General features: G+C 42.6%; 5 protein-coding genes across 5 annotated transcripts; 4 read left to right on the top strand and 1 right to left on the bottom strand.

The window, feature by feature from the left end:
- Positions 1–4,307: 4,307 nt before the first annotated feature.
- On the bottom strand, positions 4,308–9,920 carry K444DRAFT_642325 (uncharacterized protein; the record flags this gene model as incomplete). The annotated part of the gene is made up of 7 exons (XM_024884725.1): positions 4,308–4,582; positions 4,653–4,729; positions 4,778–4,935; positions 5,011–5,086; positions 5,145–5,853; positions 9,665–9,754; positions 9,812–9,920. 7 exons carry the CDS (start codon positions 9,918–9,920, stop codon positions 4,308–4,310), a joined length of 1,494 nt encoding a protein of 497 aa, XP_024738025.1.
- An 835-nt stretch (positions 9,921–10,755) lies between these two features.
- K444DRAFT_558991 (SGNH hydrolase) lies at positions 10,756–12,270 on the top strand (the record flags this gene model as incomplete). The annotated part of the gene is made up of 2 exons (XM_024876853.1): positions 10,756–11,786; positions 11,846–12,270. The coding sequence occupies exons 1-2, from the start codon at positions 10,787–10,789 to the stop codon at positions 12,268–12,270; spliced, it is 1,425 nt and encodes a 474-aa protein (XP_024738024.1). The 5' UTR covers positions 10,756–10,786.
- Positions 12,271–15,689: 3,419 nt separating this feature from the next.
- K444DRAFT_611388 (SGNH hydrolase) lies at positions 15,690–16,922 on the top strand. Its single transcript, XM_024879930.1, has one exon. It carries the CDS (start codon positions 15,879–15,881, stop codon positions 16,701–16,703), a length of 825 nt encoding a protein of 274 aa, XP_024738023.1. The 5' UTR covers positions 15,690–15,878; the 3' UTR covers positions 16,704–16,922.
- Positions 16,923–18,309: 1,387 nt separating this feature from the next.
- On the top strand, positions 18,310–22,685 carry K444DRAFT_363960 (ankyrin). The gene is made up of 4 exons (XM_024872212.1): positions 18,310–18,632; positions 18,697–18,917; positions 18,967–19,089; positions 19,146–22,685. Exons 1-4 carry the CDS (start codon positions 18,361–18,363, stop codon positions 22,451–22,453), a joined length of 3,924 nt encoding a protein of 1,307 aa, XP_024738022.1. The 5' UTR covers positions 18,310–18,360; the 3' UTR covers positions 22,454–22,685.
- A 231-nt stretch (positions 22,686–22,916) lies between these two features.
- K444DRAFT_652029 (uncharacterized protein) lies at positions 22,917–23,928 on the top strand (the record flags this gene model as incomplete). The annotated part of the gene is made up of 3 exons (XM_024885759.1): positions 22,917–23,064; positions 23,137–23,201; positions 23,236–23,928. 3 exons carry the CDS (start codon positions 22,917–22,919, stop codon positions 23,926–23,928), a joined length of 906 nt encoding a protein of 301 aa, XP_024738021.1.
- Between the last annotated feature and the right edge of the window lie 78 nt (positions 23,929–24,006).

Here is a 24,006-nt window from a genome sequence, read left to right as displayed (position 1 = left end):
CATCCCGTGAAGAACATTACCCCCCCAAAGGCTGTTGTAGTTATTGAAGTCAATACTGTATTCTTTGGGGCATTCTCGACAACTCCTTATCCCAGATCTGTTTTCAAGCATGCTTCTTCTGAACTTGATGTCTGGACATATTATCTCAGGATACAGATCGTCCACCAAAGATATGCTATTCAAGCATTTGCACGAGATGCATACATTCCATAGGCGATGCATCAAATGCCCACGAATAACACGGCATTCTCCTCTGGATTGCCGCACATAGGCTCCATGTTCCACGGTCTGCGCTACTTGGTTAGATATTATCGATAATAGCCTTGTATAACCGGGTTGTTGATGATGTCTTTTGATGGCCATTTTGAAAGCGGTTGCACCGAATAAGTCAGTTATACGGCTAGTGTCGTCATTTCGGTCCTTAGTCACACATGCTGGAAGGCGTAAAGAGTTGTACTGACGGATCGTGCTGCCAACACTGTAAGTAGCGCTGTTATATCTTTGCGAGTTCTCCATTTTATGTAGTCATCTGCAAGGAACGCACACAGTGCAATTAGGTAGATTGATAGCTAAAGGTTTAGCAGCACGAGTTTGTGTTCGGCCGAAGAGGCTAACTTCTAGAATTGCCGGGGGCTAAGTAAACGTTTGAGGTACGAGCAGGAAAGAGAGAAGGCCACGGCTGACTTTGGAGGAAGGTAGTCCGTGATACACAAAAGAATCTTCAAGGAAATGCTGCTAAGGGTGGGTGACAACAATGCATCAGGCTTTTGCCACTGGCGGTGGTAGGAAAGCACACTTCGAAGGTAAGCCATCGATCCTATCCTGTCTTCAGATAAGCCTAGTTCCAGCTCAGATTCGCTGCCCGGCTCTGAATGTCTCTTGCCTCTTTCCCATGCGTCTGCGACTGAGACTTCCTTCTTGCATTCGCAAAGGGTTGGTGGCTGTGCAGCTTTGAGCGTTAGGAATTGCATTGGATTGCGAGATTGTGGCTGCAGAATGCGATCCAAATGATATCTGCAAATCCCCCATGGATCCTTGTATTCGTAGAGCAAGAGTCGGATAATGATGTGTACAAGATTGCGAGGTGGGATGTGCTATAGCATATCGACCATTCTGCAGATTTCCTAATTTGACTACAAATTCACTAATTTCGTCAGAATTACCGATATAATCACAGACGACACCTTTGCCCACCAGAATCCGCTTCCGTCCTTGAACCTGAGCAGTCGCTGCTCTAACCTGAGCCGAGCCCTGAGTCCTGAGCCGGCTAATGAGTCAGCTGGATTTCGCTCAGGCGGGACCTCTTCCGGTCCCCTTAAATCGGCTACAGTTTCCATGTTATTTATATCTGGAATTATGTAGACCCGGGTTCCAAATAACATAGCCACCTCTCTGAACCTATTAAAATATTATAACGGTGTCCGTTCTCGCCCCCCTGCCAGATTTATCAATGGTCTCGAGGAACCGATTTAGGCTCCCTTAACACAATCCTACATGACCTAGTCAGGTTAACTTATTTAGCCAAGAGTAAACCAGTCGAAAGCGAGGCCTCGCTTAAAATGCCCATTAAATCCCCCTCAGATCAGTCCAATTTAGAATATATCTTCACTTTTCTTTAACTTAGATACTATAACTTAGATACTACAAATACTTTCTATAAAAGATAATATGTTAATCAAAGATAACCAGCTAGTTACTATGCCTATTAGCCGTCGTGATATCATGCAACAGCGACGGCTCAGAGGAGATTTATACATCGGCGGTCAACACCTAAAGTGGCAGCTAAAAGTCAAGAATAATCAGCTCAGTAGGGGAATTACATCAATAGCAATACTATATCCAAGTAGAACTTGGGGATGTTTATACAAATCCAAGCATAGCAGGAGCTGTATCGGCGATTGATCCCCAAAGTAGTTGCCAAAACACGCAAAGGATCAGCTGAGTAGGGTAGAGTCATACAGTGACATCCAAGGCGCAGTATGCTCTGAGGAGATTCATGTATATGCTGCTAAGTATAGCAGAGCTGTATCGGCGGCTAATACTCAAAAGGGTAACGCGAGAAGGATCGGTTGGGTAGGGGGGAGGTATACAGTGACGATAGCATGGCCAAGGCCCAGCAAGGCAGAATTATATCGGTGTTTGACACTAAAACAGTAATGACAGAGCATAAGATCAGCTGAGGGCGAATGTGTAATGGTCCTCGAAGCGAGAGTACTGCTACTTATAGTACTGCAACTTAGAGTATTGCAATCGAGAGTACTGCAACTGAGATTACTGCAATTAAGAGTTCTCCAGCTTACAGTATTGCAATTTGGAGCAATAAGGCCTGCGGTACGAGATTTCGCGTACGCCAACTGCGGGTTCGTGGCCCGTGCACTCTCGACCGACTACTACAAAGAAAATCAACTTGATAACCTCTATATAAAAAGGTAATTACAAGCTAAACTTAAGACTTAATACTGTAATAGAGTACCAGCCTTAAATAATATAATATACTAGTATATATTAATGTAATATCGCGTACACAGTTACCGGGCGAAAAGTTTCTGGTGTCTTTTCTTAACTTTTCTGTTATTCTGTCATTTATGTTCTCAGAATTAGGGGTGTTTTGTCAGGTATTTAGTTAGGTAATTATGTTAGAGTATTTATATTCTAGGGCTTTCCTATAAAGGACCGTTATTCGCCATCTTAGAAGTACAAGCAGACATCTCTAGAAAAACGCAAACTGTACATATTTGCAATAGTAGGTCTTTACAGACCTACTGTCAGGTTAGGTTTGAGATACGGGGTATACGAATAGAGTAAGGATAGTAACGATCTGAAGTATAGACTGCGTTCCTAAGTATGAGAAATACTATTTGAGTTAAGCACAAGGCTCTTATCTAATAAGTAATAACCTGACGGAGCTGGATTCAATAACCTCAAAGCCTCGTTGACAACTGCGTTCAAATATACCAATCCTCTGGTGGTTTCGACATCAAGCCGACCATCTTCCTCCAAGACAGTGTCAACCTCTTCCTGTAGCCTCTTGAAAATTTTGGGATCTTGGCATAGCTTCCAGAATACTTGCGTCATTGTATTTGCCGTTATATCGGTACCAGCTGTAATAATCAAGTTGGCGTTTGCGTTCAGTTGGCCTGTAGTAAATAAATAACCCTGAAAATCGACGCTAGTCATATTCTTCACTACATTCCTAAAGCTGATTGGTACAATCATACTGTCTTTGTCTCATCATTTAATAGCAATCGCCGGCGCAGTATACAGATAGGTTCACGTAGATTGCTTATACAATTCGTATTGGGTAGGTCCTGGGCCATGTTTGGCGGATATATAACTTAGCTGTGGGTGGAACTGGTATATTACTTGAGTCATAAGGCATTCTGGTACCTGTGTCTTGAAGATTAAGGCCCGGACAAGCGCTCCATCCTCCTAGCAGCGAGGTTCGTTTCGATATTCAACTTGGAAGCCATATTCCGAAATGATCAAAAGAAGAATAGTCTAGATAATTAAGAACAAAGCCAATTTCGCTTTATCATATTATTACACTGCTAATACAAGTAAATTCTCTGCATTCTATTCTGATTTGAGATAGGCAAAATCATATTGAATAATCCTAATGCAAAGTATGCATATCTTACAAGTGCTATATCTCTTGACATTAACATACCACCAATGAGGAAGTAACAGATAAGGGGTATCAAGCAATTCATCCAAACTGTGCTCGGATCACGGGACAATGGCCGTATGCGGCATTTAGGCACGGTTCGACTGTCTCCTCGAGAACGGTTTTGCATCTTGTGGGAGTATTATTTGTAGTCGCTGAAAGTTGGAGCGTTTCGCTAAGGCGCTACGCTCAGTTGCCACTGGATCTAGCGTGTAAGTATAGAAGAATATTGAACCCATCGACGCCCTTACCAGTAGATACTCGATGCCTTTGGCATTGCCTTCTTTTTCCCTTATCCCAACTGCGCCAACTCTAGTGAGATGAATAACACACTCGGTACCTATCGCTCCCAGGTAGCCTCTGAACGAGGTGAATCTGATACTGCCAAGAATAATCCAAAAGTTGACCCATCTCATATGGATGAAATACGAGATGCCGGCACAATCACCTGCAGCATTTACAGCTGGGACAGCTATTTTGAGTTGCTCATCTATAACAACATGCTCTGAGGCGGGTTTTCAAAGCCTGCTTTATCCAAGCTCAGATCTGCAGTAGATGAGGTTTTGGTGAAAAAACAGGCTAGGTAGCAAAACACAAGCAAAAAGTAAACAGTATTTGATTCTCCATCTTAGGTTTATTATACCTACATCTCAACCGGTTCTTGGTAACCTTGGAGTTCTAGAGTGCTTTCCTTATGCTCTAACTCGTAGGCTAAAGCCGGGGAGTAAGAAGACAGCTCTGCTTCGTTCACTTCAGACTTATAAAGCTTATTCTTGGCCATCTTGCTCCGTTTCCTATAGCAGAACCACCAGATGCCGACGACCAGAATAGAAAGAAAGACGACACCGCCGAATGTACTGCCTACAATAACCCTTGTATTGGGTTTCTTCGGGACTGAGTTTTGGGGGATATTTAAATCTGTTGAGTCCAAAGTACAAATTAGCTACCCGTCTTGTATCAGACAAAGAATGGAAAACTAGTTGCATACTGGTGGTATTTTGCTTACGCTGACCCAGAAAAAGTTGCTGGACAGTTTCAGACGACCAACGGACCGAATCTACACCTCTGAAAGCATAGTCAGCATAAGCTATTGAGGAATGGCAGAACCCATACCCATTATTGTACCAGTCCGTGACAATCCCTGGAGTGTTGTACGAACCAGCCTTGGGATCGTACGAGGTCCTCGGAGACATAGAAGACATGTCAAACACTCCAATGCCTTGGGACCACGGATCCGGGCTTGGGTCCGTATACCCACCCACCACAGTCATCTGTGAGTCTCCTAAAGCTACACACCGAGTCCAGGCACGAGCTACCGCGGATGTTTAATTGGCTCTAAACCAAACAAAGCCGGGCAGGCTAAGGACGTAGAAGTCCCCCAGCATGGAAGTGCTTTGCGTTGCAAACCCGGAGTAAACATAACTAGAGCTTCTATTAGCCTCCCGTGTTCGTGGAAAAACTTTGACAGAGAATTTTGTACATCTCATATGTATTCTGTGGCCCTTGAACCCCAACCGCACAGAACTCGTGTCTTGGCGTTGGTCGGTTCCCCGTCGTAGTCTGCCAGTACCATTCTCTCGTGAATGGATCGTACACGGTAAGATTGTCAAAGGCAACGCCAGGACTTTTAGATAGGGCGCTGACGGGGTCGAGCCAGTTGTTGTCCACAGAGGTTATACCGCCCAAAAATAGAAGACCGCGTGGGCCAAAATCTGGCAAGCATACAGCCTCAGCTCCCACAGATGTTCCATGAGTGGTAAACGGAGCGGCAGATTCATTAGACCATGTGTGACTCGACATGTTGTACGTCAAGAGACCTGGGACAAATATGGCCGTTCCATTCTGGGTAGTTGTCTGGCCACCCAGGTTAAATCCGGTGTTATAGCATGTTGCCGCCGCTCCTGCTGACGCTCGCTGCAGTCCAGCCATTTGCGATGGACTTTCCAAGTTTTCAAACTTCCAAGAACCTCCGCCAGTTCCATCTCCTGTTAATTCCCAAGTAAGGGTATCATTAACATGCGTAGACAGGGCTCCTTCCACATCTCCCCACATATATATCAACTGCCTTGCTTCGTCAGTCCACATCGCTTCCCGAATCAGTACTGGCGCCCCGGCTTTTTCTATGTCGGTCATATTCAAGGTCGCGTTGGTCCACGACGTGCCGAGAGGGATCGACAAGGTCGAGTTTACTATGGCCAATAAATATATATTAGCACGAGAGTGAGAGCATAAGGCCCAGTGTGGGCAAAAAATACTCAAGCTACTCAAGCTACTCTAGAGTAGTCTTGAGTAGAGTAGAGTAGAGTTTGAGTAGCGTAATATGGTACTTGAGTAGAGTAGAGTAGAGTACTACTCAAGAGTAGTCACGTGCAAGTCACGTGAATGTAGAAAATCAATGTTCATTTAATTATTAATAAATAAATAAGGTACCTATTAAGCAGCACTATATAATTTAAGCTAGAGCTTATATAAGGCTACTTAAATACTACTTTTCTTCTATAAAAAACAAATTTCCCTCTTCAGAATCTTTCTTTTCCTTCTTTTTTTCTCTCTTTTTACTTCTTCTAATTCATCTTTAAATAACCCCCAGCTTTTTAGACAAGATATAATCTCAAAAGTACTCTTATTAAGTCTATTACGCAATTTAGACATAATAAGAGTACCTTGAGAGAAGAATCTCTTGCTAACGGCCGAGGAAGCCGGGATTCCTAGATATTTCCTAGCTATTAGAGCTAAAACAGGAAATCTAGCGGTATTAGGCTTCTAGTAGTCTAAGGGCTTAGTCTATATATATATTAGTACTAATATATAAAAAAAAATTAAGAGAATACCGGATAGTTATTTAATAAAGTTTAAGTAAAATTTACTTACTTTTCTATCTTCTCTTTTTTCTTCTAAATAAGTTACTAATTCGTCTTCTATATTAGAAAACTTATTAGTAATATATATATCGTCGGAATCGGAATCGGAATCGGCCATATTAATATCCGAGGAATCGGATCTAGCTTGAGATAAATTATAATCATATTTATATCTAAACAAAATTATAAATTAATTTATTTATTAAAAAGTAATTAAAGGAATTACTTATATATTATAATTAGTCTTTAATCTATTATATATATCCGAAAATATACCGCTAGATAAGCTAATACTAGTTAATTCTTCTTATTTAATTCGAGAATCAAGAATAAGGGCTAAATATAAAGCTTTACTTTTATTATTTAAAATACTTATTTTAGGATAATATTTTCAAAGCTTAGCTATACCCTTATTAATAGTATCTGTAAATGCTTTATCATATTAAATATTAGTATAATATTAATAATAATATAAGAAGAGTTTAAAAAAAGACTTACTTTAAATTTCTTCTTAAAATTCTCTAGTTTATTATATATTTTATATACCTTAGATATAATATAATATATAATAGAGTAGTTTTCGGCTTGTAACTTTATAGTAGCTTTAATAAATATTGAAATTATATTTAAAATATTATTTAAATAAGTAATTTTAATATTAGTTAAAACTAGACTTTTATTTTTAAAAGCCTTCGAATTAGAGCTATTAATAATAACTTCAATAGCTTTATATATATATAAAAAGTTCTTTAATATATTATAAGTCGAAAACAACCGTGTTTTTTGGTCTATAAATAATTAGATTATTAATTACTTACTAAGTTAAGGGAATCGAGTGTTTTCTATATTAAAAGCTTTAATTTGAGCTTCTAATAATCGTTGGTTTTCTTAGTTATATTTAAGACCTATAATAGTCTTTCTAATCTTTCTCTAAATTAATAAATCTAAAATTTATTAATAAATCTCTTATAAATTATATAGGAAACTTACTTATTACTTGCTCTCTTTTTTATTTTTTATCTTTAAGTTCTTCTATTTCTTGCTTATATAAATTAGTAGAATAAGAAGTATCGTAATTATTCTTAATAAGAGGTTTTAAAATATCTTGAACTACTAAATTTAATACATGAGCTATATAAGGAATATTTCTTTGAAATTTAATTCCTTGCTTATTATAATACTTTATAAAAGCCTTTAATAAGGTATTATTTAAACTAGTATTATCTCGAGTAATACTAAATAAAATATATTAGTAATTATATTACTTACCTAGTAATATTATATTTAATATTATATTGTTTTAAAGCTTCTAATAAAACAAAAAGTATATAAATACCAGAGTATATATTATTTAAGTCTTTTATTACTAATAAATAAGATTTTAATATAAAATCCTTATTTATAAAATATCTAAAATAAAATTGGTATATATTTTATAAAAAATTAATAATTAATAATTAATTAACTTATATAGTAATTCCAAGAAAAGGCTTTTAATTTATACCTATTCAAGTATCTAAAGTAATAGAAAAGGTTCCTTAAGAATTAATATTCTCTTATAATTCTTCTTTAATATTTAAACTCTTTTCTATATAGCTCAAATTAAGCTCGTCCTTAAGTATTTTCTTATATAAAGGCAGTACTTGACTATAAAATATTAGCTTATATAATAATAATAATAATAATAATAATAATAATAATAATAATAATAATAATAATAATAATAATAATAATAATAATAATAATAATAATAATAATAATAATATAATAATAATAATAATAATAAAATAATAATAATAATAATAATAATAATAATAATAATAATAATAATAATAATAATAATAATAATAATAATAATAATAATAATAATAATAATAATAATAATAATAATAATAATAATAATAATAATAATAATAATAATAATAATAATAATAATAATAATATAAGTACTTACTAATTTAAATATTTTAAAAGTACTTTAAAGCTCGGAGTAATAACTGCTCGAAAAGAGATATTATTACTAATAATAAAGCTTAATAATAATCTCTTAAAGTAATTAATAGTAAAGCTATCTTTTCTTTAGCCCGATTGTCTATTAAAAAGACTATTTATAGTTAGTTGAGAGATTTGAGAAGAAGAAGCTTTGCTTTTACCTAATAAATAACTAGTAAATAATTCTTTAAATAATATTAATTAACTTACTATTATTTCTACTATCGGAAAGAGTATTAAGATTAATGAATTTATATAAGTTCCGAAAGTAAGCTAAATAATTACTTATTTGACTATATATTTATTAATTTAGCTATATTTTTCTAAAAAGTTAATTAATATTAAAACTATTAAAATTAAGATTATTAACTTACGAATAGCCTTATACTAAGTACCTAATAGTACAAGTACGAGCGTCTTCCGGGTTCTCTTGAATTGGATTTAAAGTCTTTTTTAAATATCCTTTTTTAAAGAGAAGAGGTTTTTTATTAAGGGATTTTAATATAAAATCAGGGTGATTTTGGCTTATATTAAGCTTAATCGAGGATTATTGAGACATTTTCGAATATATAAAGTATATATAAAGGTATTTATAATATAAAGTATTATTATAAGAGTAATAGTTAAAGATATATAAGTAATTATAAAAATAAAAAAAGCGAGAACTCGAGGAAAATAACCTGTTCTTATAGAAAATTCTAATATTCTAAAGGCTTCTTAATTATTCTTCTAATTAGAAAGAAATACTATATTTCGAAAGTTCTAGTTCTTTAATTTCTAATATATAGCTCTTATATTAGTAATATAATATAATATAATATATAAGCCATAGTAGTTCTAGAAGTATCGTAAAGGTTCTACCTCGCTTACCAAGCCTCGCCACCACTTGATTGGGCAGTGCGGTGGCGCTAGGCTCGGGCCACCCCGGAGCCTTACCCAATTAGGTTAGCCTGTCACGTGTGGTATCACGTGCACACTACTCAACTACTCAAGAATATTCTAGAGTAGTTGAGTAGAGTATTGAGTAGAGTATGAGTAGTGAGAAAAAAACTTGAGTAGAATATGAGTAGGGCCCACTACTCTACTCTACTCAACTCATTTCCCACACCGATAAGGCCAGCCGTGCAAGGCATGCGCATCAAATTACCTGTAAGAAAGGGTGTTTCGTCGCCATGTCTACCTTGATACTGTTCGATCCAACCGCCATCTATGTAGATGAAATCCCCTAATCGAGCGACTACGGCGTGTAAATGGTTAGTTCTGATTACTACATCAACTTTTCTTGCTCAATTACCTGAATGTCCTCCACGCTGAACATAGTCTGCGGGCGTCGGATGGTCAGATAAGGAGGAAGCCGGGGATATGATGGCGAGAAATGCCAGCGGGAGAAATGAGAAATGCATATGGGAGTGATAGATGTTCGAGGAAAGGAGATTTTGATAATAGCTTTAGATCCCGGACCCGTCCAAAGAGATCATAAACTGCCAGCGGCAGTAGCTGATTGACTTATATAAGACTTTAACCGCCGAAGCACAGCTGCGCCCCTCCCCTGCGGTCTGTTGGACAATTGTTGGGTCGGGACGGAATTTGGCTCAGGTGATGAAACACGCAACATGAGAGAAAATCTACCACCTTTTATACTCAGCAGTGTAAGTTGCCATGAGTAGCCTTTTGCCAGCTGATGATACAATGTATCGAGAGAGAATAATATAGCGAGCGCTCAAAACAATAACTCCAAGGACAGCAAAAAATGAGCCCCAAGTACCTACATTGGCTCTCGATTTGGGTCTTGTTTAGCCCTACCAAAAGCTTTGTTAGAGATTTCAAACCACCCTGCTCAGCTTGTTGGCAATCAAATTACTGGCTCGCGACGTTATTTCCCTTCAAACGTTTGTTTCACGCGCTACTCTATTCTTAGAAACGCCAGCATAGAGAGTACTGTACATCCCTTGCGCCACACCTCACGCGCCGCCGCCGCTTATCAGCATGGCCAATCAATTAACGCGAGAGGCCTGCAACCAACCGCATAAATCTCCTGCAGACAAAAGACATCCTGCTCTGTCATCGGTCAAGAGATTTTGCTCGTTAAAGGGGCATTGTCATCCATAAAACCGCCCAAATTTTGCCATCCACCCTTTCTCTGCGCACTGAATACAAGCTGGCTTAGGCATGCGCCTCGACGCGATTCGAAAACCGTTGCTTTTGACGATCTATCATGGAGTTTGGTGAGCAGAGGACCGGGCTACTCGACTCGAATGACCATGACATAATGGAGCTCGGCGAGCAGAGGACGCGGCTGCTGGACTCGAATGACCACGACATAATGGAGCTCGGCGAGCAGAGGACGAGGCTGCTGGACTCGAATGACCACGACATAATGGAGCTTGGTGAGCAAGGGACAAGGCTACTGAATGGCCACGACAGACTCGATTTCGCCGACATCGAACAAAATTTGGACCATAACCCCTTATCTAACGGCAAAGGAACACTGCGGATCGGATGGCTAAAACGGAACTGGCGAGACTCGTATTGGCGAGACCTGGTAGCCGTCGCCGTTCTTGTCGGTATCATTTGCGGCGCCTTGGGATATACACTAGGGTTCTGGGCAAAGAGGAGTCCTGGGAGAGCGCTGCGGCCAGATATCGCTCCTCTCCGTATCTTGGTCGCCGGCGACTCCATATCACAAGGTTGTGAGTCGATGCATACGTGGCGCTATAGACTGTGGGAGTGGTTCCAGGCGAACAATGTTCCAGTCACTTTTGTAGGTCCGTTCCATCAAACGCGGCTCCAGCCACAGGACCTGTCCACCGGGGTTCCCTTGCCAGCCGCTCGCCATGGCGATGAACTCGACGGCCCTACTGCGATGGACAATGGCTATGCTTTCGATATAGAGCCAGAGTTCCTTCGTACTGGAAGCGCCCACTTTTCCATTTGGGGCAGAGAAATCGCACAGGATGTCGACATAATCAATCAGCAAATCCACGATTATCGTCCCGACTATTTACTTGTCGAGCTCGGATTTAACGATTTAGCGTGGGCGTCACGCGAGCCCGATGAAGCATTACTCCTCATGGAGCAGTTTATAGATAAGGCGCGAGCAACTAGCCCGGAACTTCGTTTTGCCGTCGCCAACGTGCCACAACGGAGCAAAGTTGGAGATTTAGACATTCGAACAGGGCAATATAACGAGAAACTTCGGGAAGCAATCCCCAAGTGGTCGCTGCCTAGCTCGCCCGTGGAGTTGGTTGAATTTATGGAAGCATACTCATGTAAGTAACTGTCTATCCCATATCATTCCCAAGCGATCGTCTAATGACTTATTATATAGGTGGTCAAACCAACTGCCCCGCCGCTTTGGACGGAATTCACCCCAATAGTCGAGGAGAGTTCGAGATTGCGCATGCATTTAGTAAAACTTTATATCACAATTTCGGCATAGGACAGCAGCCGCTTGCCCTTCCAGCTAAATTCCCCAGTCGAACTTGTCTCACCCCAGCGACTGTTGCGATTTACCCCAGCCAAGAGCGTATTAGATTCACATGGGACTTTGTGTATGGCGCGTATGGCTATGAGGTTCAAGTTCAGCAAGAAGGCGTCGAATGGGTAATTGATTCTGCAAACTTTACTCAAGAGCGACACTTGGATACTCTTTGGACAACGAAGGGAACAGCTTGGGAGTTTAGAGTGAGATCATATTGCGAGTCTACTATCAAATCGGCGTGGACTCGTGCGGTATCTACTACTATGCCGTAACTTACTTCTCACTCCATATATATGTATTATTAATATGATTTGATAAGTAAACAGATGTAGAAGCTATGTAGCATTTCCATCTCAAAATGGGCCGGAGCAACAGCTAAATACTGGCCCCGATACAATATTAGCGCTCCAGTTGTAACGGCGCAGGATGAATACGACTATAGGGCATTGGAAGTGCGCATAGTCGGAATGTATTTAGATTAGTCATTCCTTTTATATCAATTTGCCAATTGTAAATCTTACAAGCTACCGCCCCACAGGAAACTAGAATAGCCTGCTCTATAAATACCTGACAATGATTGTAGACGCATCATTCTTATTACCATATATCTCGAACAGGGCGAACACTATATCGCAATCAAATAACGGCGTTTATTAGATGCTCCTGACAGAAGGCTTCCGAGACTAGGAGGGGATTCGCAGTACCGCCAGGCCACAAGACAGTCCTGATCCCAGAAACTACGGGTCAGAAGGAATTATGAGAAAATGAAACACGCGAGGAATCCAATATACTATGTCAGCGCTCTTTTCCAGGAAGCAATGTATTGATTGGCTGGTTGGTCAGTTGGTTGATTGACTATGTTATACAACACAGGATGCAGCTGAGATTCTGGTCTGCATTGTACCGCCGAGGATCTGAATCTCTATTAGTCGATGGGCACTGTAATGTGGGAAGTGCTTCGCCAGATTTTAAGAATTATTGAGAAGGAAAGAGCTTGCATGAGAACGTGACTGTCGACGTATCTCTTTTCTGATTGCGCAGAGGCTTTCTCTTGACGAATTCCTAAGGGTGTCAAGCCCCTGCGCTCCTCAGGCATTACCATTCAAGCAGCATGTGGTCGCAATGCAAATGTATAAGGCTACGTTGGAACCCAAAAAATGGATCCTTGAACAATCCTTACCCTATGCTCCAACTTGAGCAAGGGGGCAATTTCGACCCCTCGGCTGCACTCGGCCAGCTCAGGTTGCTCAGTCTCGGCTTACTTTAAAGCAGCATCAGCTCAGGTTCAAAGACAGAAACAGAAAATGCTCGTGTTAGATTACCGTCATGATATGCCTGTTATAGTTAAGTACTTTACGAGCCCAACCGCACTAGTCTGTGCGTTCAGGGCATTTTATCCCCTGAAGCAAAACTTAATATTTCTAATTAAAATGCAAAAGTTAAACTAAAGATGCTAGATTAAAGTTAATCCTCTTTTCATTAACATGCCTTAATTTCAACTTCTAATGCCTAGTTGCTATCTTGAAATCGTGAAGTAAAGCGATAGATATTCAATTTTCTAATGCCTGAAGCGAGCCTGAGTAGCGCCTGAGTAGCGCCTGGGTAGAGCGGCGATGCTGACTAACCGCGTTGGAGCAGGAAATGCAAAATTGTCGTCTGGGTTTACCTCTGTCATCTGAGGGGTTTCGTCTTGCGCTAATCGGATGAACTACAGTGATATCCATTATGTCCTTGCGAGCCCGGCCTTTTTTTTTTCTTTTTTTAGCGAAACGTGGACTTTTTTTTAGGGGGGGACTTTTCCCATACGAAAACGTGAATTACTTATAAAAAGTATATATCTTTCTTTCTAAGATTTTCAATATAGAATGTTCTTTACTAAAACTCTTTATACCCTTACTTGGGGAGTAATTTGATTTATAGAAATTAACTCGTAATTTTCGTGTTCTTGAGCCTTTTTCGCCCAAAATTCAACGCATTTTGCAATACACTCTAATCTTAAATATCACGACTTAAAAGCCACTAAATAAGAAGAAAAATAGATATTTTATAGCTATAAGTTAGAGGATTAATTGCATATATATTTAAGGTATTTTAGATATAGTATAGTAAGTTGAGAAGGGATTTAAATCGGTTGGAAATCGCGATGTATTTGAAGAAAGAAAGTATATGTTTCGCTAGAAAAAAAAGGCTGGGCTCGCAGTGACATAATGGATATCACTGTATCTTCCGCCTTCGTGTCGCCTTTCCTATTCTTTATCATGATCTAAGTATCCTTACGAAGGCGACGGGCGAAAAAAAACCGGCCATCTGCCAAATCGCGAGGAACACCAAAATCGCTACCTGTGGAAAATCACACTAAGGTTCAACACAACGTCTAAACTCTTTACTTTTTAATTTGTATAATAGAGAAGAAGCAGATCTATCTTTTATAACAATTTTGCTGGAATTAAATTCAAGTTACAATTACGACAAATTTTTTATCGCAAGGCTAAGATTGCGCAAATTCTCGCTTAAGGGATTTGGACGGTTTTTTTCGCCCGTCGCCTTCGTACTTCAAAGTGCGCGCATTTCATTTTCACCGGTTCAAAATGAAGCTATTCCATACGTCTCTATCATGTCAATTAATCTCAAGCCTATTGATTACTTCTCTCTGTATTAGGATTATAGCCTGTGTAGAATCTGTCTGAAATATTATGAGATCGCATGCATTTATGCCTATTTGCAAGCCTTGTGCGAATTCGGAGTCGGAATCTTGATATGAACATTTTTCATCTCCGTCTTTGGACCAGAGCTGTGGGCGAGCACAGCCTAAGCCGAAGGCGACCCGTTTGGGCTTCTCTGCTAATCCTGCCGCCGTCTAAAATTGAAAAATTAAGTCAAAGGTTCTTGCGTGATAGTTATAAATTCCCTGTTACCAAGAGCCTCCCTCTCCTCGCTAAGCCGGCTCTAAAATCTTTCCAATCTGAAACGATACTAGCCGATCAGCAAACACATCGCCAAGAAGCTCAAGAACGAGAGCTTTTAGGCACACAAGATTTGCCAAGAGGGGAAATGGACATAGATATATTATCTTTGAAGACCGATATATATCAGCCTTTCGACAAGACGGTTGGTGCAGGATTGATAGTTTCGCACACGACTGTAGTCTCTCCAATCATCAATGATTCTTAAGCATTAACCTTACTAAGCAACGACACGAATCGGAGAATGTATAAGCTGTTCATACATCGCAAAAGCTAGCTAGGACTTCCAGCAGCTGCATACATAAAGGTGAAGCTGGTTTTGCAAGAAATTTTATTGTTTAAGTGTCGAAGTCACACCGAGTAAGTCAAGTCACACCGAGTGAGTCACCACGGATATGTGTTGAAATTAGGGGCCTGAGGCCCCTAATAGGCTTAGTAAGCCCTGGAACCGAACGCCATGGGGCTGTGCACTAGCTTAATACCCTGTCCAGCTGGAATACCCTGTATAGCTGGAATACCCTGTACGGCTGGAATACCCTGTATAGCTGGAATACCCTGTACGGCTGGAATACCCTGTATAGCTGGAATACCATGTACGGCTGGAATACCCTGTATAGCTGTAATCGGTTCAGCTGGCATAGGGATTTAGTACATGTGACTTAGGGGGTTCAGGGCTATATATACGGGCTACTTACCACTGTAGAACAGCAGTCAATTCAGTATCGTTTACTTGGTTTACATTGCAAGCACGTGACCCTAGCTATATTGCTTTAGCTAGTTCAACAATATGAAGCGAGCCATCTAAATGGCTTGTCTTCCCAAATATATGAACTGTAGGTTTTGAAGACGTCGACCATCAACCTCCGAACACAAAGCCCATCACAGAAGATAACCTTGAAGCTCTTCACCACATCCACATGACGTACCAAATGAAATTAAGTGAAGGGCGGATCCCTGAGAATCAGGGGTTATCGAAGACGGAATTCAAGAAGCTGCTCCAGGCCGAGATGAAATTCAAAACACGATCTCACAACACCTATCACAACACCCATGCTCCCGAGCTCAAAAATCGACAAGCACAGTTACTAAAAGACAGTGCGCCGAATATAGCCTCGATTGGTTCCTCTTCCGTCGAGAAGATTCAAACACCTAGCCCCACCAACGTCCCAGCCGCGATAGATACAGTCTTGATCGGTGACTCCATGCTGGAGCGTCTAAAGACCACGAGTGCGCACACACAAATCGCTCACCTCCCCTCATCATTCAACGCCGGCGTCGGCGGAGACAAAATCGAGAACGTCCTGTATAGACTTGATCTCGGCATGATGGACCTGTTGGAGGAATGGAACGTCAAGGTCTGGGTAGTGATGGTTGGCACCAACAATCTCAAAAAGACACACCATCTGCTTCCAGTTGAAGTCCAAAGCTACCGGTTACTGCTTCAATCACTTCTTTCTATCTCACCGAGGAGTCAGATCATTGCGTGCGAACTCTTCAAGCGGAAAGATGTTGGGGATCAGTATGTGGAAGAGTCAAACGAGTTGCTCCGAGGCATGCTCAACGACTTCGACAAGAATTTGGGAATTGGACAGAGAATCCACTGGATGGAAGCGCCCTTGGGTATCACGAAAGAGCATTTAGTCGATCACGTTCACCTCAATGAAGAAGGATACCGGATTTGGGATCAGACCCTATATGTGAAATTACAAGAGTTGCTGGGGAAATTAGATACCTCGGAATAGAATAACTTAGGTAGGGGCCTAAAAAGTATGGTTTTGATGATATTTCTTGTTTGAAGAATTGAAGGAGCGGGTTTTTGGGGGAGTGATGACTGCCAGAATAATTGTACCCTTAGAAAGGACACCGAGCTGCGAGCCAGGCTCTCAAACCGCAGCAGGCCAGTGTACCCTCAATTGTATATAGTATATCTTCAAGTTAAGTATCCAAGGTAGTCTGACGCATTTACACTCAGAAGATCATGATTGCTAATAAGGAAATGTTGTAGAGGTGTGTTGCTGGGAAGTCAGCACGGATTTCGGCGCTTTCGGCTTAGTCTCCCCCCGCCAGCCCTGAATCAAGCACTTCACACCACCACTACTCCCAGAACACATCGTTAAATTTCGTACTGTTGTCAGAATTAAAATGGCATAAGATCTAACGCTTTATAGAAGAGACGCTATCGCGTAGACTTTATCCTTAGAATTTTAAATATGGCGATTCGTTTGACATATGATATTCACACGACAATTAATGCAGTCAACATATGGAAGTATGGAGAACGAGAGACATTCAATTAAGTGCCTTCGTGTTAGCGTTCTTACATGCAGTTAGAGTTGAACCTTTCCAGTGATTTGATAATAACAAGATTTGTATCTAATGAGACACCCCTCTGGTTCCTTGACCTTTTCGAAGGCAGTCCCTTAGCACAATGATTGAACATATGACCGCGATTGAAAGGAGAATGAAACCGTTTCTAGAGAAATCGAAATGTATCAGTAATATTCTTGTCAAATTCTAGCAAGATCGGGCAAAAATTATCACAAACCGTGGTTCAAGATAAGGGGAGTACTAAATCGAGGTCTCGTCTCAGGATATGCATTGCGCTGAATGTATATTGCAGTGCCAGGCCTGGGAACCGAGGTTCTACGAAGTCTGAGATCTAAATATTCTGTTAGAGAACTGTGGCGAAGTCAAACCTTCCAGCACATACCAGTACCTGAATGGACATCACGCCTTTTCCTCCGTCTCGTTTGACAGATTGCTTAAGGCAAAAAGGACGTGGGGCATACTTTGGAAATCTTCAATGGGTTCGCATTGGCGGTACTGTCTTTTGCCAGGGACGGGAGAAGAGTTTGGAAATTACCAATGAATAGCACTTGGATAGGCCACCCACGACCCGGGCGCCCGTATTGTTAGAACCAAGCCATGCCCGTGTCTCTCCACCTTATGGGATCCCAGACAGGGGCTCAAGGAATACCGACCGGAAACAGATTTTGGGAGCAACCAGTGATTATGTATTCTGTCTTCTCGGTGCAGTCAAGAATCACTCGGCAACTCACCGGTAGCACCCACGGTACCGATACTGTCCGTTTCAAGGGCCATGGGCCCACATAGTTCGCAAAAGATTTTGGAATACACCAATAAGGGAAGACTTGGTCGTGGACCCGACCACTCCACATGGTAAGTTCGACGCAGGCAGACTTTGGAATCGACAAATCGCAACCACGCAAAAGAAAGATCTATGCAAGACATTCGAAGCCCTGTTCAATCTGTGGTCAGGCGTTGAAGTGGCTGCAGCTCAGATTTTGGGATCTGCGAATGAAAAAGCAGTGTCTCAGCCCCGGCGTTGCACGTAGCCCGGCTGTCGTGGCTGCGCCATCCTTGAATTTCACCACGTTGATGCCTTGTCGCTCGAAGACATTGGCAAACCTCTCCTTCAGCATTTGTCGATCTGCCATCCAGCTCTGTATTCTTTCCATCTACTTGATCAAACAGCCTGGTACGGAGTTCGGCGCAGGCAACGTCTGCAAAATGTCTGAGCGAGTTGATCCGCAAGGCTGGGACCGATTCAGGAACGCCATTCGCGGTCTCTACATCGCAAATGGGCATAAACTTGAAGGACCCGATGGTGTCATTAAGAAAATGGAAGAGAGACATGGATTCAAGGCTACGTAAGTACAATTGGGTTGAGGACTCCCTTCGAAAATTCCTTGTAGCTTGACGCATGATTTCTAGGAAAGCACAATATGAGAAGAAATTCAAGGAATGGGGCTTTAAGAAGAACCACACAAAGGAAGACTGGAGAATTGTTGGTTCCAAGGTTGAACAAAGGAAACGGGCAGCAAAAGAAAGCAACGTCTATCTCGACCATGAATTGATGCCGCGGAAAAAACTTCAGAAGGAGATATCTCGCCAGGGGTATATGTCATTCACGGAGCAGTTCAACCAAGCCCATCGTGAGTATTTTATGCGCCAAAGGGAGGACGCCAGTTTAACAGTGTTTAGTGACACCTCCCCGAACACCTCCCGGATTTGACATACGCACCCCGACGGCAAGATCAGTTTTTAGACTCGTCTTTGAAGATCTGCCTATACTTCAATTTCAAGAAGTAGTACATCCCTTAGCTGGTGAGTCATGAACGAAATCAAATTGTACGCTATTGTTAACCATTGCGACGATGCAGAAGCCGTCAAGTCTTTCGACTCTAGCTTATCAGCACTTGTGCCACTCTTTGGGGAACGATTCAATCAAGGGAATCTGAGCAAGGCTAGCTTGTCTATGATAGACTCTCTTATCCCTAACTCAGCATTCAATCAAGAGCCTTGTGCGACAGAAATTGCACTAAGAGAAGTCGAGAAACCTAGTTCTCTCCAGTTCTTGAACCTTGCAACTTTCTTGATCTCAAACAACTTTCCTGGAGAAACCAGCGACGAGAAATTATACAAATGGTTTACTCAGGGTGGCACCGCCGTTGTCAAAACCCTGACCTCTATGGAGGGAACAACTGCGGAGGCACTCCGTGAAAAGCTGTTTCGGTTTGCAATAGAGGCTGAAGACGTCCCAACTGTCAAGCTCATGATCAAATCAGGGGTGGATCCTAACGGGCACGTTTGCAGACATTTACGAATTCCGGACAATATGAATCCATTTCAGTTTGCCTGCATTAGAGGGAATACGGAACTGGTCCATGTATTGATCGACGCCGGATCGGTCATTGACCAGCCTGGCAGTGGCTGGAAAAGCAGTGGATTGGTCCTTGCTATCATTGGGGAGAACTTCCGAGGAAGAAAAGATTTCTGGGGATTACGAAATTTTCCTCATCTAGAGAAATATTGGGAGGTTCCTGACGACCACTTGGACACTCAGGAAAGGGCAGCTCTCTTTCTCATCCTCATTAGATCCTTAATGGACGCTGGAGCGGCTATTAACCCAAAGGTTGATAAGTCGAACTTGGAGAGCTTGAATGGGAAGAAGGGAGCATATCAGCCTCTTTACCAGAACTCCTTTGGCATAGCACTGTGTTCAGTCATGGTGGAATCGCACTCGCCACTGACAGTCGCCTCTAAATATCGGAATCTGGAGCTCGTTGACTTTTTTCTTCAGAAAGGGGCAGACGTAAACTTTCGGACAAAAAAAGGCACTTCCGCTCTTCAGGAATGTCTCTATAGCACGGAGGAACGAGCGATAGATTGTTTCAACTCTCCAGTCATCACACCAAAACCACTATCCAAACGGAAACCACTATTTCCCGGTGCAAAAAGTCTATCGAGGGTCATCGGCGTGGCTCAAAGTCTCCTAGATGCAGGAGACGATGTACACGGAGAGGTTTATTGGCGTGACAGGTCAGATAACCGTCACGGTCACACAGGATTTTGTACGACAACTTTCGAGCTGAGTGTGCTGACAGAAAGTGTTGTGCTTGTTAAGATGATGCTGCGCGCCGGGGGTAACAGGACGGCCAGGTATTCATTGGACTATGCCATCAAGATAGGCGACTTCGAACTTGTGGCATTGCTCTTAGATATTGGTGCTCCTTTATCGCCATACGCTATCCAGTTGGCCATGGGCAGAGGCCAGGAGAAGATCTTTGGGGCTCTACTCAAGGCGCGACCGGATATTAGGACACAAAGGATGGTTTTGGTTGAAGCTATAGTCCTGGGGGAAAATGCTATTATAAACCAAGTCTTTGAATGTGGAGTTACCAAAGGCCGAAAACTTCTTCAAGAGCTCCACGGACTGGAGTCGGCTCTCCAATTTGGACCCATTGACACCTTGCGCCTCATCATTGACAAATTTTCAATGTGTGATGTGTCAATTTCTCCGTACCTCGGAGGCGCTGTATTACGGGCAGTCGACAGTGGCTATGGTCGTATGCTAGACACCCTTCTATCTGCTGGTGCGGATATCAATGCCGTTTCCGATTCTGGACAAACCGCACTGATGGCTGGAATTCAAAGGAAAGACCGGAACACGGTTTTGAAGCTCATCAATCACAACTCAATCCTCACTGTCCTCAGCAGGAAAACGATACTCACGGGGTATAGTAAAGAGTCCACTGAAAATTGCGTGTCGCACCACGAGGTCTGTGGCCATGCACTGATTATGGCTATTAAATGGGGCGACGACTTGGTGGTTGAGAAACTTCTTAACGCAGGAGCAAGCCTTGACGCTCTAGGCAGAGCCGATGGCAAAGGGGGGGAGTCTGTATGCATTTGCACAACGGCCCTCACTGCTGCCATCATGAAAGGAAACTTGCCTTTGGTTGACAAGCTCATTTTTATGGGCGCTGCTGTCAACAACCCTTCTGATTCTGCATCCAGTTCTGTGACGCCCCTTGCAGCTGCTGTCAAGGAGGGGCACATTGATTTGGTAGGCCGTCTTATTCAGAGCGGAGCAAACCCTTATGATTCCAAAGCCTTAGGAGAGGCCACGGCCGAGTTCGGACTGCTTCAAATCCTTCTTACAGCGCTGGATAGCTGGGACATGACTGATGACAGCAAGGATGTGGGACACGAGGCGCTGGATATAGCGATGCGAAGGCAAGACCAGATAACTATCGTGTCTCTCCTTGATGCCCTTCTAAAGTACAATAAACGGACCGATCGGATATTGTCAACGGCGTTACTAGGAGCTCTCAAACACGATACTGCCGCCAACTACCCGATTGTCAGCATGGTTCTTGGCCATGGTGCTGACCCGAACACGGTCTTCGAAATGGATAAAGATTTGGAAAAATATCCGGGATACTTCCGTTACCTCAGGGCCGCCCTGTGTGTGGCAATATACAAGAATCCGGACAAAGTTAGAGTACTGTTGGCAGCAGGTGCCGATGCAGATAAAAATCTGACGAGTGGTATGTATGATTCCCCGATGCAGTTTGCTGTGTCTAGGAAAAGCCTTAATACAGTGCGCATACTTCTCGAGAATGGATCGAATGCAAATACAGTTGCCCTCCCTCAGAGCAATGAAAGAAGCTGCAACGATGAACCGCAACGCGAGAACGGAACACCACTTCAGATTGCAGTGAGTAATCAAGATACGGCAGCAATCAGGCTTCTTCTAGAATACAAGGCAACCGCAAATGCCATCCATGGCAACATGCTTCACACACCTCTGCAGATGGCTAGCAGAGATGGAGGCAAAGAGATTGTGGAACTTCTCCTTGAGCACGGAGCCGACGTGAACGCGCCGCCAACCAAAGAATTCGGCGCAACCGCACTACAGTTCGCTGCCATTAAAGGTCTCCTCGGGATTGCCTATCTGCTGCTGCAGTACGGCGCCGATGTGAATGCTCCCGCTGCTGAAATTGGTGGAAGGACAGCTTTGGAAGGAGCGGCTGAGCATGGAAGGATTGACATGGTGCAATTGCTCCTCAATTCCAGAGCGAATATATTTGAAGATGGACAGGAACAGTACGAAAATGCTGTGAGAAGAGCATCAGAGAATGGGCACCATGCAGTTAGGAGACTTCTCGAATCGTATCATGGGTAGCAGGGATGATTAACAAGCAAGGTAGAATTATTGTGGAATTTCATTTGAGCTTGCAGGTAAATATTGGATTGGAGTTGGTTATTGAACTTTCAATGCTCTTCACATAATCCCCAGGTGACAATAGCGGTGAAATGGAAGCTTTTCAGCCGATACCCAGATTGTGGACTGGATGTAGTAACAATCAAGATCTGAGCTGCTACCCCCTGAATCAAGCCCGCCACATCTTCTCTCCTTCAAACACCAACACCTTTTCACTACAACCACGATGCTCTGCCTCCGGTTCCACCGCTTAATACCATAACATCCCTCATCCTATAATCCCTCATCACTTGAGCTCCGCGGGCTCCATTCGAATAATATCCCAGAAGCCAAGCTCCAATCTCCACGATGTCCTCTGCACTCGAAGACCTCGAAGACCTCGACTCCCCCCTCAACACAACTCCTCACCGACCTCCGCATCTCAATGACCCACGCCTTCTCCTCCCGCCGCCCAACTCTCACACATTTGAACGCAGACACGACCTGGCTCCTCTTGCTCCCGATACCTCTATCCCATCCCCCGGGAAAGAAACGATTATACTTCTACATATTGATAGATCCATGGCTGGCGGGTCCCCAAAGCGACGTAGCAGCCTTCTTCAGCACCCAATAGCACGCAATCAACTCCTGCTGTCAGAGTATAGCGGAGGTAGAAGATGCTGTACGGGGGATTGAAGAGATTGCTGCTCGCTCTCCTTCTCCCCTGCTCGTACTCCTGCTGCTTCTCGCCCTGACTTGAAGAGGAGTGGTGGATCGACGCAGTCCTCATCTTCCACGAATTCACAGACCACATGCATCAACCCACACTCCTCACTCTCTCGCCCTCTACCCCCATCTTCGCAACCTCGAAAGCCTTCTCAGCCACCTCCTCCTGGAAACACTTTCGCACCGTGCGACAAATCGGTGGGCTCTCAGGGGATTGGAAGGATGGCGGGACAGGGGAGAGGAGAGTGCCAGATTGGATGGGCGTGCATAGGATTGCGTATACGGGGAACGATTTACTTTATTTCCACTCAGCTATCTTGATCTACTTTTCCCGGGATGAAAAAGATGACGCAGAAGCAGAAGCAATACTCTACACACCGCACAGCATCTCACCTTCCAACCTCGAGCCTCTTACTACCGCGAAACCGGGAGTTGAAATATTGACGTTACTGCATGGATTACACGGTACCAGTCTCGAAGGGTTCTGGAAAAAGCCGCAGCTGAATATGGGTGCGCATAATGGACTCAGGGTTGAGAGAATGCTGGGATTGAAGTATTGGGTGGGCACGCATAATGAGGTTAAGAGGGGAGGCGGGGTCGTGGGGTGGTTTTTGCGGAGGGTGGGGGCTAGTGTTGAAGATACTTTAAAGGGGGAAGCTGAGGGTGGGGAGGGGAGGGAGGAGGTTAGGTTCGTAGAGGTGGGGAATGGGGAGAGCTTGGCTTTGGAGTAATGGAGAAATTGTGACTGAGGAAGGAGAGAAGGATAGGATAGATGATACCCCGTTCGAAGCAACTTTTAAATAAAAAAC

This window comes from Hyaloscypha bicolor (assembly GCF_002865645.1).
Source record: "Hyaloscypha bicolor E unplaced genomic scaffold K444scaffold_56, whole genome shotgun sequence".
In the NCBI taxonomy this organism is placed as follows: domain Eukaryota; kingdom Fungi; phylum Ascomycota; class Leotiomycetes; order Helotiales; family Hyaloscyphaceae; genus Hyaloscypha; species Hyaloscypha bicolor.
Note: the sequence above shows the minus strand (reverse complement) of the source record. Positions and strands in the feature narration are given on the sequence as shown.